The sequence below is a fragment of the Physcomitrium patens genome, chromosome 4, assembly GCF_059467195.1.
Source record: "Physcomitrium patens ecotype Gransden chromosome 4, ASM5946719v1, whole genome shotgun sequence".
In the NCBI taxonomy this organism is placed as follows: domain Eukaryota; kingdom Viridiplantae; phylum Streptophyta; class Bryopsida; order Funariales; family Funariaceae; genus Physcomitrium; species Physcomitrium patens.
The window spans coordinates 5,496,230-5,512,915 of NC_143413.1; the positions used below are offsets into that span (position 1 = coordinate 5,496,230).

Below are 16,686 nucleotides of genomic sequence, written 5' to 3' on the forward strand. Positions count from 1 at the left end.
AATGTATTTATGTAGACTGGTCAATAGAAATTGTAGAAGAGCTGCCCTCTGTGCAGTTGGAGTTGTGTTCCGTAAATGTTAATAATACTACATCTGTAACTGTGTGTCAGCTATCTAATTTATCAACAGAAGAAACGGCAGCAATGAGACTTGTATACAAACTCTGTTGACACAATTGAGAATCACAGCAAGCGGTAACGCTCTAGTCGACAAAAGCTATTGCGGTCAGATCGAAGCAAATGGTGTGGCGATAGCCGCATCGCCTGCAGACACCAGAGCAACTCTGAAGTACAAGCACCACAATGAGAACAACAGCAAACTCCCGCAACTGCAGTTACATGTGGAAAGGAATGCAATGTACACAAGCGTATTCTGGACTAATTATCGCAAACGTCTCAGTGACAAGACGGGACTGCCTTACTTCATTTTGAACAAGAATTCGAGGTTTCGGGCTGCGACGAGGAAAAATTATCACAGGCGGTGGGTATGGTGGACAGGGAGAGAGTGAGAGCGAGAGACGTCGTCGAGTGTGGTCGGAGGATCGTAAAGTGAAAGCGGCCACCTGATTTAACGGCGACCCACAAGGGCCCCAGATCTTGGCCTGGTATGTCGCTGCCACATCTTTTTTCTGAACCCACAAACTCCATGGCTGGTTTCGTCTCTTATCTAACTATTTGCATCGCTTCCCCCATTTCGCTGCTCCTGGTTGCGATTCGTTGCGGGGGTATTGGGATGTATCGGACTTGAGCGATTGACTCTTCTGGTTATTTGATGACTTCGAGAGTTGTTGCTGTGACTCAATTGCAGGCCGTGGGTGGACAACTTCGCTGTTGATGGGATTTTTAGCGGATGTCATAAATTTGCGACGCAGAGGTGCGATTGGCGAGGGTCTGTGGGATTTTTTGTAAAATTTCTCAGCGGATATCGATTTCGGGCTGTTTGCTGGGTTGTCTTGAGAATTTCCCAGCCATAGATCGCAAGAAGTTTTGCTCCTAGAATTCGCACAATTTGGGGGAATTTTCTTTTATTTGCACCGCTCTTATATACTCTGTGTATGTGTGTGTGTGTGTGTGTGATGATGTTCGATTTCTTCGGTTTTGAGCTTTATGGGAGCTGTATGGTGCTTTGATAGCGATTTTTTGGTGTTTGAAGTTTAGTACCTATCGTTTTGAAAGCAAAACACTACGAATTTGAGTTTTGCTTTGTCGATCGATACCTACTAGCAGGGAAACTTGATAGCTTGGCAAAGATCAAAAGTTGAGTATATGGGTGTGGGTTACGAATATCTAGTTGTGGAGAATTCTGTGTGCTTCTCGTGATTCAGCTCATGCACAGTTCGGTTTGAGGTTTGTTGTCTCAGTGGGCTTGGTCATTTCGAGGTGAAAATCCCCCATTTTATATTCTTAACCTCACTCTCCACACTTTCAAAGTGATGAAGCTGTTTTGGTTGTCTTCTCTCTTTGCTGTTCTGGCTAAACCGTTTCACTTTTAGGTGCCCGTCATCCAGAATTTCGTAATTGTGTCAATGCTTCTCCTTGATTTCTCGAATTAGAATTTCCACGTGAGGAAGACGAAGGAGGGAAATTAGGTTCCGAGTGTTTCTCTGATTGGAGTGGCTCATATCTGTGTGCATTCATTCAATGCCCTTCAACCGTTACCTGTTGCATCTAATTTTTAGATTCCGCCCTTATTCGGAGTTTGATTGCTGCAGGTAGCCTTCCACATCACATGGTGGTTGTGCCGTTGTACATCAATAACCAATAGAAGGAAACTAAGTGGAGCTGCTAGTAATTAGAACGGGGTGCGATCGGCAGCATTCGCAGCGATGAGTCTCACGAAGTCCCAAATTTTTCATGCCCACAGCAATTGCAAACACCTTCCTCTGGAACGAGAATGCCTTCAAAGACACAGTATCTATTCTGTCATTGCTTCATCGTTTCATGTGGGTAATCTAAAAGGCCCATCACGTAAACGATCTGTGGTCGCTCGTTTTGTGATGAGTAGTAGGGCACAAGCTAAAAGGCCAGCACACCATGGGAAGAGCAAGAAGGATAGTAAAGAACAGCGGGGGAAGATATTGAAAAATACTAAGAAAGTTGACTCCAGTGGCCTCATGTTAACAGATTCCCTCGCCATAGGAAACTCTTCCTTAGCTCCAGCTGACTTTTGTAGTATGGAAGAGGAACTTGATGAGCTTGATGAAGACGATGAACTGCAGATTTACCGAGGTCTTGTGCTCGACCTCACATATAGGTAACTGAATCAGATCACAGTTCTCAGAAATCTCAAAGCACAAGTAGTTTAAGTCATGTTTCTTTTCTTTATCAGCACAGCGTAACTGCGGTGTGGAGCTGGGACGAGGGTGTGGCAGGCTTTTAGTAACTATCTGCTGATGTTACTTAATGCATTAAGACAGGAAGGTTGTTGTACAGTAGTTGGTTAATTTATCCTTCAGTTATTCAGTGCGCAAATCTTAGTTTGTATTCTAGAAGTACTACTGATGACGTATATTTTCTCTGTAATGACTTGGTATCGCAGACCAATCAATGTGGTAAGCTGGAAGCGAGCATTATGTTTAGATGTCATGGAGAGGGTAAGATATTGAAGCCAACAATATTTCAATCTTTCCTCATCACTGATTGTGCATTTAGGGTTGTGTTTGTGGTTAATTTGGATTCTCATCATCTGTGCACTTTGTAATGTTATTTGTAATGAATGGTTGTGCGTCAGAGTTTCGAACTGGTTGCTTATTAACAATGTTTTGTTTCATTGATTCATTTTGTGCATGTGGTTGCAGGCAGACGTGTTGGAATATTATGATCAAGCCGTTGTAGCAGTCTCCAAATCCTATTATATTCCAGCAGTTCTTAGGGTGCGTTACTAATATCGTCTCTTTCAAAGTGGAATTTTCGCTTAAAAACATGCAATCGAATGCATCGTATCCTGCTTAGAAGACTCTCTAGGACACTCGAATTTTCTGGTTACCCAGGAGGTTTGTTTTGATTGCAGGTTAGTACCTTTGTTCATGCGCCAAAGGGCAAGAAGGTCAAGCTCACCCTGAATCGTAACAATATCTTTTTGAGGGACAAATTTAGATGCCAGTAAGTGCCTGCTGACTGTAGTTGGGGCTTCTTATCTTTGATGTGTTGGGCTGTTTCTTGTTGTATTGGTCAGTAATCCAAAATTATTATTTCATAATTTATCATTGATGCATGAAACATCACGGTTTTGCAGGTATTGCAATAAGAGGGGAGAGGACTTGACAGTTGATCACGTGCTGGCAGCCTCTCGTGGAGGTGGTTGGGAGTGGGAAAATCTGGTAATTGTTCAGTACGTGATAGCAATACATTATAACATAAGTACGTGTAGTTTTTTTTGGTTAGATTATTAAAGAAACAGGGTTCTGAATAGAACTAAGAGGAGTTTTGGTATCTACGAAACTCTAGAGAAGCATTTGACTAACATCTTTGAGCTCCCCCCCCCCCCCCCTTTTTTTTTTTTTTTTTTTTCTTTTCAGGTCACTGCATGCGCAACTTGTAATGTAAAAAAAGGAGACAAGTCTCTGGAGGAGTGTCGCATGAAGCTTTTGAAGCAACCCAAGGTGAGAATGATTCGAGCTTCACATTCTTGCTAACTAGTCGTGAAGTGGCATGAAATGTGCATGATCTGTGTGCATTTGAGAAGGCTGTATACAGATCATTTAGTGAGATTTACGAGTCCTTTGATTGTAAGTAGTGGTAACCGTGCTCTTGAAAAACTTGTGGATAGTTTTCCTGTGTTATTACCATCTGTTTCAGTCATACAATTTATACGACGCAGCATAGTCACATGTTTCTTTTCTGCTTTCATTGCCCGTAAGATCCCTTACTTTTTTAAAAACCTGAACAGGAGCCCAAGGAGCTTGACAGTTCCGACTTGCCTCCGAACTACAGGACGTTTAGAGTCCTCCATCGTAACAAAGCTACACCTGCGGAATGGGTGGATTATCTACCAAAGCAGATACCGCTTTTCTGATTGACAAGTGCGTGGATGTTAAATATAATTGATGATTAATTCTGTCACTTGCAAGTGTAGACAAATTTTGTATCAAGCATCTGCTTGATAAGTTGTGAATAGGTAGAACCGCAGAAGACTAGTCCTTGTTTTCTAGATGGCACGAATGCGTAGTTAGCTCTGTGGCTCTGTACATTTTTGTACATTATTGTAAAACTACCAACTAGAAGCTTGTTTGGCTTAGAATCGCACGAACCCAACTGGGGTGTTGGTGGCCGTAATCGTATTTTTCTGCATGTATTGCTTTATCATTTCAACGTGGCTGGCGTTACTGAGAACGATGATGTTTCCCAGCCTCGTCAATTGCACTTTGCTGCACATGATTGTCGTGCCGCATGGAGACCAGTGCTTTGAATAGAATCGGCGTCCTATCGGTATATTTTAATTGATGTCTATTTGTTATTCCGTTGTGTCTGTTTGTGGTTAAAAAAGCTCCTGGTCGTTGTTCCGGAAGTTCCAGCACTCGTCTCTGAATAGCTGTCCCTGGAGAGGATCTTAACAATGATGATCAGCTGTGGTAGCTACAGTGAATCTACGATCGCACACGACAGCTTGTAAGTGTTTACACTACATTGCATTATGCGGGAAGATGTCGCAAGAGAACCAACCTCGAAGCCAGAATTGCAAGCTTCTACAGATCACATCACAACTGAAAATTGCCAAGTGCCTGAAAAGTGAATGAAACCACCAACGACGCACCTTACAGTGGTCAGAATGCTGATTATCCATACCTTCAGATCCATTTCTACATGACGAGCGCCATCAACTTGAGTGTAACTCCAACTTACTACGCATGGCCAAGCATGGTTGTGGAATGTTGGGATTGACTGAAATCTATTAATCTAATGAGGCTCCTATAAATCAGTGTTGAGTAAAAGTATCAATTATAAGTACCTTCAGCTAGTGTGTTTCCTCAACGACCATTTGGAACATTCTTAGTCCGAGTCCAATGCATAATTCAAATCACCGTTTTCTGGTAATATCTGTAAAACCTGGTATAGCACCAAGAAATCTGGCCTTCAAAGCTTGAATAGCAGTTTGCAGCAGGGTTTCGTCATCCTTAAGGTACTTGTTGTAAATCGCCAAGCAGTTTTCTTGCCTGATCTTGACCTCCTCCGGTTTCATGGCCCGGAGAGTGCCTACAATACGATGCATCTCTGTGGTTGGAAATTGCAAGAGACACTTGTACCACAAGATCAAAGTATCGAAGGGCTTGACATAATTATCAGCTATTAACACGGGAATGGCTCCTGCGCTCAGTACCTCTATAAATCTGTAGCTCGCTGGTTGAACTCCTGCCGGAACTAATCCAAACGTGGTGTTCATGAGATCATCGAAAGTATAGTTCTTATGTATCAACAAGTCTTCGTCACAGTGAACACCTAATGTTGGCTCCTTCTTCCGGATCATGTTGTTGATCATATGCTCACACGACGTGGCTACTATCACGTCGTTTCCATTGTGCATTCCCCGAAATGAATCCAAACTCCTGAACACTCCCTCCCCCTTCGGTCCCAAGTACCGCAACCCCCGAAATGTGGCCAGGTATTTCCTTTCAAGAGGTTTCACGGACTGAAATCGCCTCACGTGATGGCGCCCTGGCAAAGGGATACTGACATCAAACCCTGGTCGGTACGTTGTCTCGTGCATATCACTCGCCATCACAGATGCATTGCCAATTGAAGCCTGGTGCGGTCCTCTCTGGTGCCACTTGTCCGCGAATATCACCAAAACATGGTTCAGCCCTTTGTTCCAATATGGTAGAGTACTCGGATGCGGCGGCCACGGAGTGTCGCCGTCAAGAAATACGAGGAAGAGACAGGCTTTTGCAGGATCGTTCGTGTAATACTTGAACTCACCGATGCGGGAGAAATATCGCTTCGGTGGAGCGGGCAAATCATACGTGAAGATTAAGGGATCCTCGGAGCTGTCGCATTTCGTATAATTGAAGCATACATCCATGGAGCAGAGAGGGAACCTTGCTGGATAGTGCCATGTTTTGCCTTCCGCATACCATGGACCTTCATTGTTGCCGCATTCCTCTTTCTTGACTACCTCCTTAACAATTACTTTTTCCACAACCACTGTTTCCGCAGGCGGGCAAGCCGCGCAAACTGTACAATTACAATTAGCCAGTGTGCTCTTTAACAATTTCGTCCCCGTACCATCGGAGACATAAACGATGGAGTTGTAATGTTTCAGAAATTTCGCGCTGTTAAAACTCGTGAAGCATACAAAGATAGCGAAGAAACAGAGGAACAAAACCAGCTCAAGCCTGCACATAATTCTTTTCATTTTGAGGAATAGATTGTAAAGCTCTTGCTCCCGGTTCTTCAACTCACAATTGCAAAGACCAATCTCTCATATAATTTCCAGATACCGAGCGCGTGAATTTTGCAACAAGTTCGGTAGCATGCAGTTACGAAGACCCTGATGACATTTATGGTATCCCTCCCTATGACTGGCTAAATTATTCGCAGAATCGGATTACATAGCTCAGGCTTCCATTACAAGGGAAGGAACACCTGCACTCAGATAAAGACAATGCGGATGAAACCCTGTTCTTCAAAACAAATGTTTTCAGTCCCTGCATCAACTCCATCACCAACGTTCTTGAACTCCATCAAATTTTCAGCAGATCCGAAAGTATCCTCCACCATTATCCTGCCGATCCAACAATCGAGCTAACTCACAAGGTGACAAATGCGTGGCTGTGACGTTTCTCTAGAAATGGGATACTTTGTAACGCATCCGGGTTATCGACGTGTGATGCTCTCTTCACGAACAGCCTCGGAATCACAGAAAGACTTGGAGCAGGTGACGTGACACGATGCAGTGGCCTGGCACGGTACCAACTAAAAGAATCCAAAGGAACTTACGGGAAGCAAGTTGGAACCTACTACATGGTTTTCTTATTCAATTACTACTAGAGTTTCTCTGTTGCAACATGTCATCAAACAATTGTTTGAAGCACAAGTAAGATTGGGGTCACGTAATCACTAACAACGACAGTTACTCTTGTTTAGATCTCCGAGGAGTTAATAATTAATATTTTAGACGAAATTACGGATTACCTGCCTTCCACGTTGCATGTGAGGGCTTTGCGCATTCGAGTCCCAGTCACTAACTCTTGCAGATCTTTCCGCATTCACGAGCGTGAGTGACGCTGTACCGCAGTATTCGTGCAACCGTTTCATCGTGGCATCATCATATTGTGAACATGCAGCAGTCATCTCGCAATTATGTTTTGGGAAAATCCTGTTTTGAAAAAATTGGCCGGAAGTGGTCTTGCAATGTCTTTTGTAACGCAGTTAATCTTCGTGAATAGAACTACGTGTATTGACGAAGGTTTGGCGACCTCTCGGTTGCCAAGAGTGGATGGAAGCTTTGATTCCGGAGTCGACAATGGTGCTGGACCTAGGTTTTGGATCTATTGAAACGTTGCTCCTATACTCACATTTTCTGCGAAGTTGAATAAGGTTTTCGTATTTGAGTTGTTCAGAAGGAAACGGAGTGTGACTGGATTGTATAGCTAGAGCTGAACCCATTAGATTTCAGGCAAACATATAGCAGATTGCGGTATTCTTCAGGGTCTTTCTCGAAATATTCCCTTGTCTCTCGAATTTCTTTAAATTCAACAGCTATTTGTCGATCATTTCCCACATGTCCCTTCTGCCTTCCACTCTGTCAACGCCGTATAAAAATTGCAGCTGTAAAATATTTCGTTGCGCTCCAGAGGAAGCGGTTGATCAGAGGCAACCTTCGAATTTACCTGCGCTTGACTGCGATTGTTACAAGTTGACGTCAGGTCATCTGCACCTGCAAGATGGTGACCGAATTAACAACCCGAAAAAGGTTTGAAATTTCGAATCATTCCCATCTCAGGAAGTGAAAATTGCAGATTAAGATGTGAAGAAGGTGTTGAAGCCGTACCCGGGCGTTCCATGGTACGCAAACGGCAAGGAATGGCGTTCCTCAGCAAAATTCCCTCACTTCTTCACGAACGCCTACTTCAACTACTCCAAATGCGAGAACATAATAGAGCTTCTAGTGTTCGAGTAGAACCTCGAGCTCCGCGTTTTCTTCAGCATTAATGAATACAAGTATTGTACCAATGATACCGAGAAAATGCATCAATCTTGGGAACAGTCGAACATCAGATGCCTACTTCTTCCCGATTCGACATTGAAATTCCGCTGCCTGGGAGACATCAAATCAGGGAATCCGTGAAATCAAAGAATAGAAGATATGTTGCAAGTATTTAGGTGACGAGATACTTCGGAGTAAATTCATTTAGGGGGATACACAACCTAAAGGACGTGATAATGGCCGCAACTTGAAAGGATAGCCTGGTCCGAGAGAAGAGCATCCACACCAGGGCGTTAGTTGCGACCAAGACGCCAAATTATATGGGAGCTGTAGTTTCTACTCTCTCTCTCTCTCTCTCTCTCTCTCTCTATATATATATATATATATATCAATCAGTTGGGATCGTGCTTGGGGGATGGGAACTGAATTCATATAGATTCACTGAAGTTTTCAGCGCGGAAGCCATACTTGTTTTAATAGCTGACAACTATGTTCAGCCATTTAACGAGCTGATCCAGTAGCGTAAACTATCTCCTGCAGTTTAATACCTCGAAAATCCTTCTTGTTGTTCCCACACCTCGAGCCCTGCGAAAGGATGACGCTATTAAGCGTCAGAAAAATTTTCAGGCAATTTGCGCAGAGTTTCTACTGTACAACGGGTCATTGATGGAGGCAGGGATGCGAACGTTGGTGCCACTTTCCATGGAAGTATCTGCTGGTTTCGCACAAGTTAGACAGAGGAGGCGAGCCTTAGAAATAAATCTGTGAATTATGTGATTGAGGTGCAGTACTTTCAACTCGAGTAAATGTAGATATGCATGCTGGGGGTACAGCAAGCTGCTCCCAATTGGTGGTGCAATACTCAAGTCCTTGAGCAAGTTTTAAGGGCCTGGCGGGAAGTAAATCAAACGATTCTTAACTTTTGTAGGAGAGATAACAAAAAATCCATCATCCTATTAATGAAGCACAATTGGACTTTCATGTGTGATTCTCTTGAACGTTGCAGCAAGTTGCCAATACGATCACGTTCTTTCAGAGGCACTATTACGCAAATAGGATCTCCATCGTGCATTCAAGATTGTCCTCCAGGGAGCTCCGACGGAATTCAAAACCACTGGAGCCAGATCTCAGTGACACCTCCAGTAGAAGCATAACTTAGTCGCACTTGCGAATTTTACGAGTGCCATTCTTTGCTGGTCCTCTAGGCACGGCAAGATTCACTTTGTCGTTAGATTATATCAACGTCGGGGCACTCGTGATGACGCGTCACAGATACTGCGCTCTGATGTCATACAACACTAGACACTACCCGGAACGTGCGAGATGCTTTGAATCCAGATGCCGCTCAGGAGGAAAGCGCATGGATCAGATGCTGGTTGTGAAGCACACGACAGCGTAGCCAAGCCATTCGATCCCTGCAACCTCGCATCGCACCACACACCACACTCAATTTGCTTGTCTTAATCGTTCTGCCCGGTAGATTTGAGACACCACGAAACGACAGAGTCCAATTTCTTCTACCACTTTACAGCACTATAATCTATAGCCACTAAGCAAGTCCCGTGCCTAGCAACGCATCAGTCGCGCACAGTAGACCGGGCAAGTTGCAAGCAACAAGAAGCCCGAGAGAGCACGCACACACACACACACTCAAGCTTGGTTATGGAGAATCCTTATCCTTCCATCCTCATCCACCGAAGCTTTTCCTCATTGGCGCACACCGAAGCCCTTCATCCGTCCAAGTCCCGCTCTCATTCGCCGTCCAGATCCCCGAGGATTCCGCGCCGGGTATGGCAGCTCACCCATTTCCGACCCCTTCTGCCAACGAGGCAGACCCCAGGACTTGACGACGTGGCATGCCTCGTTGGCAAGTCGCTTCCCCCCCCCCCCGGGTGAAGCCCCTACCTCTAACAGCATTCAAACTTGGAGTGGAATGGCCCTTCTAGGGAAAGATTATAATCTCATTGTAGCGGCTGCAATTGTGCAGTTTATTCACTCTTGCAACTTGCATTAGATTATTCGAAAAATGCTGGAAAACCTGCGCCGGATTTTGTACATTCTCTGTGAGCTCAGCATGATTGAGTACTGCACATCGTGTCATGGAATTCAATATCCATTTGTTTGTAATTTGTGTATATGCATATTTTTTGTCACCGGTGTTTGGAGTTAAGGTGACAAAATGCTTTGGGTGGAAACAATCTCGGATCGTAAGGGAAGTCATTTCGTCAGCTGCTTCTCCGACATGCCTCGCAATGGAAAGTGTACGCGGGAGTTATAGTGGTTTTTACACACGAGTTGGCAGTCTTTTCCTCCTTTTCTCTCTCGAAGAGAAACCGTCACCCCAGGTCCCGCCAAGTGGGCTCTTACTACGCCTCCACTGAGGATGGGACCCATTGCAAGCAACTCCAAATTAGGTGCACTAGATTACGAACTTTTTCTCTGATCCTGAATGAATCAGAAGTAACGTGAGCAACATCTGTCAAGAGGGAGTACAAAGTTTCACGATGACTCACCGAAATAATGACTAGATACAGGGAGAATGTTCAAAAGCATTTAACCAAACACTCCCCGAGAGCTTGTAGGTATCACATGGCTGGACGAGACTTCGGTGTGAATTGTCTCAGGTGGTGTGTATATAAATTGTTGAAATCCATCACACTCTGTACTGTGGTATATGATAGAGCGTTTAGAATTGTGTGCAGTTTTGATTGCGACATGGTGAAGAATTTGAAGTCGTGCAGGATTGTGAGGTGAAGGTTTTGGTTTCGATCCGAGAGCTGGATTTGAGAACTGCATCAGATCCTAACTTGAAGAAATCGGACCAGGATCTCTGTTGGTAAGGAGATTAATATCTGGTGTTGGAACAGTTTTCAAAGCTTTTGACTCAAATAGTTTGTGAGTCGACTTGAGTTGAAGAAATAACTGACTTTGAAGGCAAGTGTACAGTGCTGGCATTAAGATTGTTGTTCACCATTGTTGATAGTATTAGCTGTGCGGGTTCTCGATCACGAAATCTTCGCTCTATGTTATGAGATCTTGTCTGGAATCGATGCGAGGCGTAGTTGTAGTGTTACTAATTACCTCTCTTTCTGGATGGCATTTGGTGGTGGTTTCTAGCTCTTAGAATGGCTGCCTCCCGCAACACGATTTATTTGCAGTCTCCGTGTGGAATCGCGGCCTTCCCGTCTGCTATGTCTCTGTTGAAGCCTGATGGGAGGCTTGTTGGCACCTTAGCTCGGATGTCCATGGTCACTCGGACAAGATCAGTACATACTGTGCCCTTGCAAAGAGCTACAATTGTCCACCACAGTCTTCAACTTGCCGACATCTCTACGAATCTCAAGGTACTTCTACATCGCTAACCATTTCGTTCGTCTTCTCTTTCGTTTGATTTATTTAGTATTATTTTGCTCAGACACGCATGGGCGTAACTCACAAGCTACATATCATCGATTGAGCTATTTTAACTGGAAGAAACATGATTTTTCAAAATACTAACTGACCATCGTATCCTTTCCAGCCTAAACGCCGATCAAGTGAGAGGCAAAGGCGAGAGAACTCAGTTCAAGCGACTTTTGACGCAGATCTCTCTGACCAGGTACATTTCCTCATCTTATTTATTGCGCAGAACTGAATCATTAAAATGAATCGTATTCGAGCTGAAAGAGTCTGTCAAGCAGAATAGATGTTAGGATGACGGTAATTGCAGCGAGAAGACACGACATCCTTGTGGAAGTTCGAGCCCTATTATGCTGTTGCTGAATCACTCAAGTTCTTCAGTCAGTCTCCGGACAATAATAAAGATGCCGAATATCCCTTCAGTTGTAACAAAGAACCCAAGATGGTTTGAAAAAGAAGCCCCGAGAAGGATCATAGAGTTTTGACTGACATTTAGGGTGATAATCACCAGGTATCGGGTCATGGGAAAGATCTGAAGCCTCTGCAAGTAGGTCTGGCTGGAGCATGTTTAGTGGCTCTTGACAAAGGGACTGCGCTGGCCCTTACCCGCTCGGAGGCACTGCCCGCTGTCTTGCGAAACTTGCCAAGTTCAACCGTGTGTATGATACTCGTGGCGGCTGCACTTACCGCCATCAGTCGGGCCGATCAAAGCACTGCCAAAAGAATAACAAGTTTTTTCGAACCTGCAGTGGAAATAATCCAGCGATGGATGCCTCTCTTCTATACCCCTGCTCTTGTTATGCTGTCGGTGGTCGGGCAGAGAATCGTCGTAGAAGAGGGAGTGCGACTTCTTGTCTTGGTCGGTAAGTACCCCATCGAATCTTATACTAATCCCGAGCACTCTCCACATCTTTGATATTGGTATGGTGATCAACCTGCTCGTCGTTGGGTTAAGAATAGCCTGACATGAAAGTTGGTAATTTGGCAGCGGGAGGCTGGGTAGTGACTCTCGGAGCAGTGGCATTGATCGCCGGGCTTGTGAAGGCAGGAGTTCAAGCAGAGGTTGGAGACGCCCCGAACATGTCACCTGCGGCCCCATATAGTATTTGGGAGGTCTTGACTTGGGCAGGAGTTGGAGCTGCAAGTGGACTTGTGGCGTATCTCGCACCAAATGCTTTTGGGTTGCATCAAGCAACAGTAGCGGCTCCTTTCTTCATTTGTGCCACTGTTGTAGGGTTTCTACTCGGAACTCAGTACGTTTGCACCCCCTCCACTATAATCCTGGCGCTACTGTCAAGATTCTCCGAAAGATACATGACGTATCAAGTAGAACATTGTCTTTGCTAAAGAAATCGGCTCCCATTTTTCAGCCCTAACGACTCACACGTGAATTTGTGTGCAGGGTGCCCAAACCTCTCAAGAAATTCTTACACCCTGTTATCACCGCAACTGTCTTCGTGAATGTGATCACATTTCTCGCTGGGACATTCATGAATCGAAGTTTCGAAACCATGCTTGGTGCGTTTTTCCCGATCGCATAACTTTGAAATCTCACTGTTGAATAGAATCCTTTATGTGAACGACTTAGCACATGGTAAAGCTGGCGAATGCATGTATAATGGCTGAGAAAATGGGTTATGAGCGGTGCTTTTTCTTTGGACCTTTTGCAGGATTATACGTGACCAAGAGTATGCAGACCCCAGGCGGTGGAGACATATTAATGGCATTGTTAGGTCCTCTGACCCTCACATACGGTTTCACCCTGTTTCGTCAGCGCTCTGTAAGTATGCACTACCTCAACAGAGTCATTATCCTTGTAGACATCTGCGATAAATTTCAATGTCAATAGAGTTCTGGTCGCAGTATTCATAGCCTCTAGTTCTAATTCAATAGAGCGCCTTGCTGCAGATTCTTCGACACCACGCTACTGAACTTGGGGTAGTGGTGCCACTAGCGGCCATCTTCTCCATCCTGACCACTGTAATTGCGGGACGTCAACTAGGTCTTCAAGAATTTCTCACACGCTCAGTCGCAGCTCGGAGTACCTCCTTGGCATTCGCGATTCCAGTTACAAAAGCGATTGGAGGTTAGTTCTAATGCCACAAGCTTGCCGCGCATGTTATTAATGACTATGATTCCGAATTAGTATCGAGCCCTCCATTGTTGAGAGTACTGAGAGATCTAGTTCGGTGGGTGTTGGCTCGTGCAGGGGATGAGTCGATCGCTGCGACTGCTGCCATTGTAACTGGGCTTCTAGGAGCCAACTTGTCATTGCGGCTGCTTTCAACATTGAAGGTTCAGAACAATGTGGCTCGTGCCCTTGCGACGGCCTGCAGGTCTGCTTTCAGTCCCTTATCTTTCATACTTGTTGCTTGCACTAAACCTCTTCTCAAAGACTAACTTGAGATTGTTTCTTGCCGAAACTATTGAAGCAGTACAAGCTAAAAACTGCTTTTCTGAGTGAAACCAAAACCATCCTGATTTGCTTTGGTGTGTGATCAGCGCGCACGGGTTTGGATCAGCGGCGCTAGCATCTGGAGACGCCGACCTCATGCCATTCTGTCTGGTCACCTACATTCTCATGGGCGCAGTTTCTTCACTAGCAGTCAGCATACCAGTCATCCGATCCTCTCTCCTGCTTTTGTAATCTCTCACATCGCCCAACCAAGTAAACTATACCTGGTTTTTTCGCTCCGGTATGAAAACAAGCACAAAACACACTAGCAATGGAGAACACTCTAACTTTAACCAGACCAGAATGTGCCGCAAGTTCATGAAGAAGCTGCTCCAGCTGAGGATCGGCATCAGCAAAACGGTGAGTTTGAATCTTACAAAAGCTATCAGAGGAGCAACACCCTGTCTTTAATTGTAGTCATAGAGAACCTGTTTAGAATAAGAATCACTCCACCGTGGATTGGTGTGTTGGTGTTTCGGCGTGGGTGCTTCGTGTGTTTGCAGTTGTGCAACACATCGCCACCTTGGTTGTATAATAGTCTCACATAGTTTGGTTGGTGATGTGACAAGAATCAGAGTCTTTTGAAAGCCATCGTTGTAAGTCTACTTCTGTTAAAAAATAAAGCCTGTAACAAAGTTGTCTGGATGTTCATTATATTATTCAAATCACTCTGGTATCATTAGAAATGGGTATTTTGCTGTTGCCTTAGATTCCTCGCTGGTTGCATCATGCTTGCAACTCTGTTGGTGCTTTATACTGAAATGGGTTGAAATGCTAGTAGTGGTATATGCGGCAGATTTAGTTTTTTTCACTGTGAAAAGCAACATTTTATACCATGAACATGCTTCTGTGTTGGATGAGTCTGTTGCGTAAGCTGTAGAATGGTTTACATGAATATTGAATAGTTGCCTGGGCTTCGTGAAATTTGGAGCCACACTCCGACCTAGATCCGGAATTCAAGTCAAGAGGTGAATTGGCAATCATGTACAGAAGACTTGAAGTAGATCTCTTCGAATCAACATCGCATCTCCAACAAGCATCAACGTAAGCTATAAGGTCTCTGAGGTTTCTTTTAGGATAGTATATTTCTAATTTAGTAGTTTTATTCAAATATCTCAATACATGCATTCTTGCTTTTCAATGGAATTCTTGTAGAGATTTATAGTACCTACTGATATTACTAACTACAAAACTTATGTTAGGTTTTCCAACATTTGAGAGATATAAAAGACTTACAAGAAGTCTTCAATATTCAGTTTCATTAACCAATTTGTCTTCTATTTCATTTTGAAGTTTTAATCCTTTATCCATTGGAGTTGTACAAGAGTTGCAATTGGACACCCCAAATTTGTCAAGAATAACATTCACATAATTTTTTTGATACAAACTTATACCATGTTTAGAATGTTCAAACTCTACACTTAGATAAGTTTGAATCTTTTTCATACTTGTCATTTTAAATTTTGACTATATATATTTTTTAATTTTAATTATTTCTTTTAAATATATAGCAAATAATATGCGTATAATAATTAAATCATTAAAATATAAAGTAATAGAAGAATGTATAAGTTTTGATGATAACAAATGTAAAGATTGGAATTTGCATTTGATTTTTTTAATCCAATATTTTGTAGGTATTCAATAACTCTTCTGTACCAAGCACAAGAAGATTATTGATGACTATACAAAGTTTGTTTGAGTTTGTAGATCTTTTTATTATTTCTATATTCCTCAAAATTAGATAGAATTCTTATATACACCTCCTCTTATAGAATAATATTTTAAAAAATAGTTTTAACATCATATTGCTTCATTTGCTATTTGTTAGATGCAACTAATGCCATGATTGTTCTAATAATATTCTATCCTATAATAAGAATAAAGATTTCAAAGAAATCCTTTCTTTATTATTTAAAGCTGCAAGTAATTAGTTGAACTTAATATTATTTAGATTTACCTTTTTCTCCAACCTTTCTTTTAAAATCTACTTGTATGTAATGGTTTCTTCATTACTGGTAATTTATATATTTTTCATGTATTATTTTTGTTAATGCTTTTGATTTCTTACTCTATAGCCTCTTTTCACCTCTTCCTTTTGCATACTTCAAAGTAGTCAATAGGATGTTCTTTTGAACATATAGCAAATAACCAACTATTTCAAAGTTTAGTAGAAGGATATCTATATCTTTTTATTTTTGTTCTTGCTGAAAGTTATATTGCTTGAAATAGAAATACAGGTGATATTGGTGATAATACAACTAGTAATGGTTTTGTAGCTTCGTCAAATGTTTGCACGTAAAGAAATAAGTCATTTAACTCTTTATTTTAAAAATTTTATTCTTCCATTGAAGATACATCATCTTCTTTTAAATTTTTTATCAATCTTGAGAATACATCTTTAGATTCTTCTTCATTGTGATTTATTTTAATATTCTAACTTGTTTCATTTTTTAATTATATTTTAAATGTGCAAGACTTCAAAAATTCTTCTTCTTTGGACTTTAGAAAATAAATCTAACTTCTTCAAGAATAGTTAATAATAAATATAGTAAAATATTTCATTCCACTTAGAGATGGTTTAAATATTGGTTTCACCAGGTCAATATAGATAAGTATGAAAGTAAATTTCTCCTTCAATCCAAATTACAAGTTGGCCTCAATTAAGAATTACTTATAATAGATGGTGT

The 16,686-nt window shown here is 42.6% G+C and overlaps 3 protein-coding genes and 2 long non-coding RNA genes across 12 annotated transcripts; 3 read left to right on the forward strand and 2 right to left on the reverse strand.

Annotated features, from left to right (window-relative positions):
* The first annotated feature begins 285 nt into the window (after positions 1-285).
* LOC112281936 (uncharacterized) lies at positions 286-4,371 on the forward strand. 3 transcript variants are annotated; one of them, XM_073533210.2, is made up of 9 exons: positions 327-604; positions 808-873; positions 1,712-2,253; positions 2,539-2,593; positions 2,798-2,872; positions 3,010-3,101; positions 3,235-3,319; positions 3,518-3,601; positions 3,889-4,371. In XM_073533210.2, exons 3-9 carry the CDS (start codon positions 1,826-1,828, stop codon positions 4,012-4,014), a joined length of 945 nt encoding a protein of 314 aa, XP_073389311.1. In that variant the 5' UTR covers positions 327-604; positions 808-873; positions 1,712-1,825; the 3' UTR covers positions 4,015-4,371. The 3 variants fall into 3 exon arrangements, with proteins under 3 accessions (XP_024374762.1, XP_073389311.1, XP_090105706.1); XM_024518994.3 differs by lacking the exon at positions 808-873 and having other exon boundaries at positions 286-604; XM_090249580.1 differs by lacking the exon at positions 327-604 and having other exon boundaries at positions 702-873.
* A 311-nt stretch (positions 4,372-4,682) lies between these two features.
* On the reverse strand, positions 4,683-6,358 carry LOC112281934 (uncharacterized). Of its 2 annotated transcripts, none has more exons than XM_073533209.2 (2): positions 4,948-6,358; positions 4,683-4,720 (listed from the first exon to the last, which is right to left on the reverse strand). In XM_073533209.2, the coding sequence occupies exon 1, from the start codon at positions 6,346-6,348 to the stop codon at positions 5,017-5,019; it is 1,332 nt and encodes a 443-aa protein (XP_073389310.1). In that variant the 5' UTR covers positions 6,349-6,358; the 3' UTR covers positions 4,683-4,720; positions 4,948-5,016. The 2 variants fall into 2 exon arrangements, with proteins under 2 accessions (XP_073389310.1, XP_024374760.1); XM_024518992.3 differs by having other exon boundaries at positions 4,718-5,192; positions 5,317-6,348.
* LOC149989366 (uncharacterized) lies at positions 6,310-8,746 on the reverse strand. 4 transcript variants are annotated; one of them, XR_016502533.1, is made up of 3 exons: positions 7,987-8,341; positions 7,128-7,872; positions 6,310-6,717 (listed from the first exon to the last, which is right to left on the reverse strand). It is a non-coding gene; the product is annotated as an uncharacterized LOC149989366 (long non-coding RNA). The 4 variants fall into 4 exon arrangements; XR_016502534.1 differs by lacking the exon at positions 6,310-6,717 and adding an exon at positions 8,364-8,494 and having other exon boundaries at positions 7,299-7,872; positions 7,987-8,253; XR_016502535.1 differs by lacking the exon at positions 6,310-6,717 and adding an exon at positions 8,611-8,746 and having other exon boundaries at positions 7,372-7,872; positions 7,987-8,253.
* On the forward strand, positions 8,333-8,941 carry LOC149989367 (uncharacterized). The gene is made up of 2 exons (XR_016502532.1): positions 8,333-8,471; positions 8,683-8,941. It is a non-coding gene; the product is annotated as an uncharacterized LOC149989367 (long non-coding RNA).
* A 1,877-nt stretch (positions 8,942-10,818) lies between these two features.
* LOC112281262 (plastidal glycolate/glycerate translocator 1, chloroplastic) lies at positions 10,819-14,641 on the forward strand. Of its 2 annotated transcripts, none has more exons than XM_024517573.3 (10): positions 10,819-11,076; positions 11,260-11,486; positions 11,663-11,740; positions 12,053-12,404; positions 12,530-12,794; positions 12,944-13,059; positions 13,212-13,321; positions 13,450-13,627; positions 13,751-13,877; positions 14,044-14,641. In XM_024517573.3, exons 2-10 carry the CDS (start codon positions 11,268-11,270, stop codon positions 14,186-14,188), a joined length of 1,590 nt encoding a protein of 529 aa, XP_024373341.1. In that variant the 5' UTR covers positions 10,819-11,076; positions 11,260-11,267; the 3' UTR covers positions 14,189-14,641. The 2 variants fall into 2 exon arrangements, with proteins under 2 accessions (XP_024373341.1, XP_024373340.1); XM_024517572.3 differs by having other exon boundaries at positions 10,819-10,978.
* Positions 14,642-16,686: the final 2,045 nt, after the last annotated feature.

What these genes read in the sequence shown, in the direction of transcription:
- LOC112281936 (XM_024518994.3), top strand. Translation starts at nt 1,826, where the DNA reads ATGAGTCTCACGAAGTCCCAAATTTTTCATGCCCACAGCAATTGCAAA. An exon ending in ATATTCCAGCAGTTCTTAGG is followed by an intron (nt 2,873 to 3,009) that starts GTGCGTTACTAA and finishes TTTTGATTGCAG; the next exon opens with GTTAGTACCTTTGTTCATGC. An exon ending in AGCTTTTGAAGCAACCCAAG is followed by an intron (nt 3,602 to 3,888) that starts GTGAGAATGATT and finishes AAACCTGAACAG; the next exon opens with GAGCCCAAGGAGCTTGACAG.
- LOC112281934 (XM_073533209.2), bottom strand. Translation starts at nt 6,348, where the DNA reads ATGAAAAGAATTATGTGCAGGCTTGAGCTGGTTTTGTTCCTCTGTTTC.
- LOC112281262 (XM_024517573.3), top strand. Translation starts at nt 11,268, where the DNA reads ATGGCTGCCTCCCGCAACACGATTTATTTGCAGTCTCCGTGTGGAATC. An exon ending in ACATCTCTACGAATCTCAAG is followed by an intron (nt 11,487 to 11,662) that starts GTACTTCTACAT and finishes TATCCTTTCCAG; the next exon opens with CCTAAACGCCGATCAAGTGA. An exon ending in GCGACTTCTTGTCTTGGTCG is followed by an intron (nt 12,405 to 12,529) that starts GTAAGTACCCCA and finishes GTAATTTGGCAG; the next exon opens with CGGGAGGCTGGGTAGTGACT.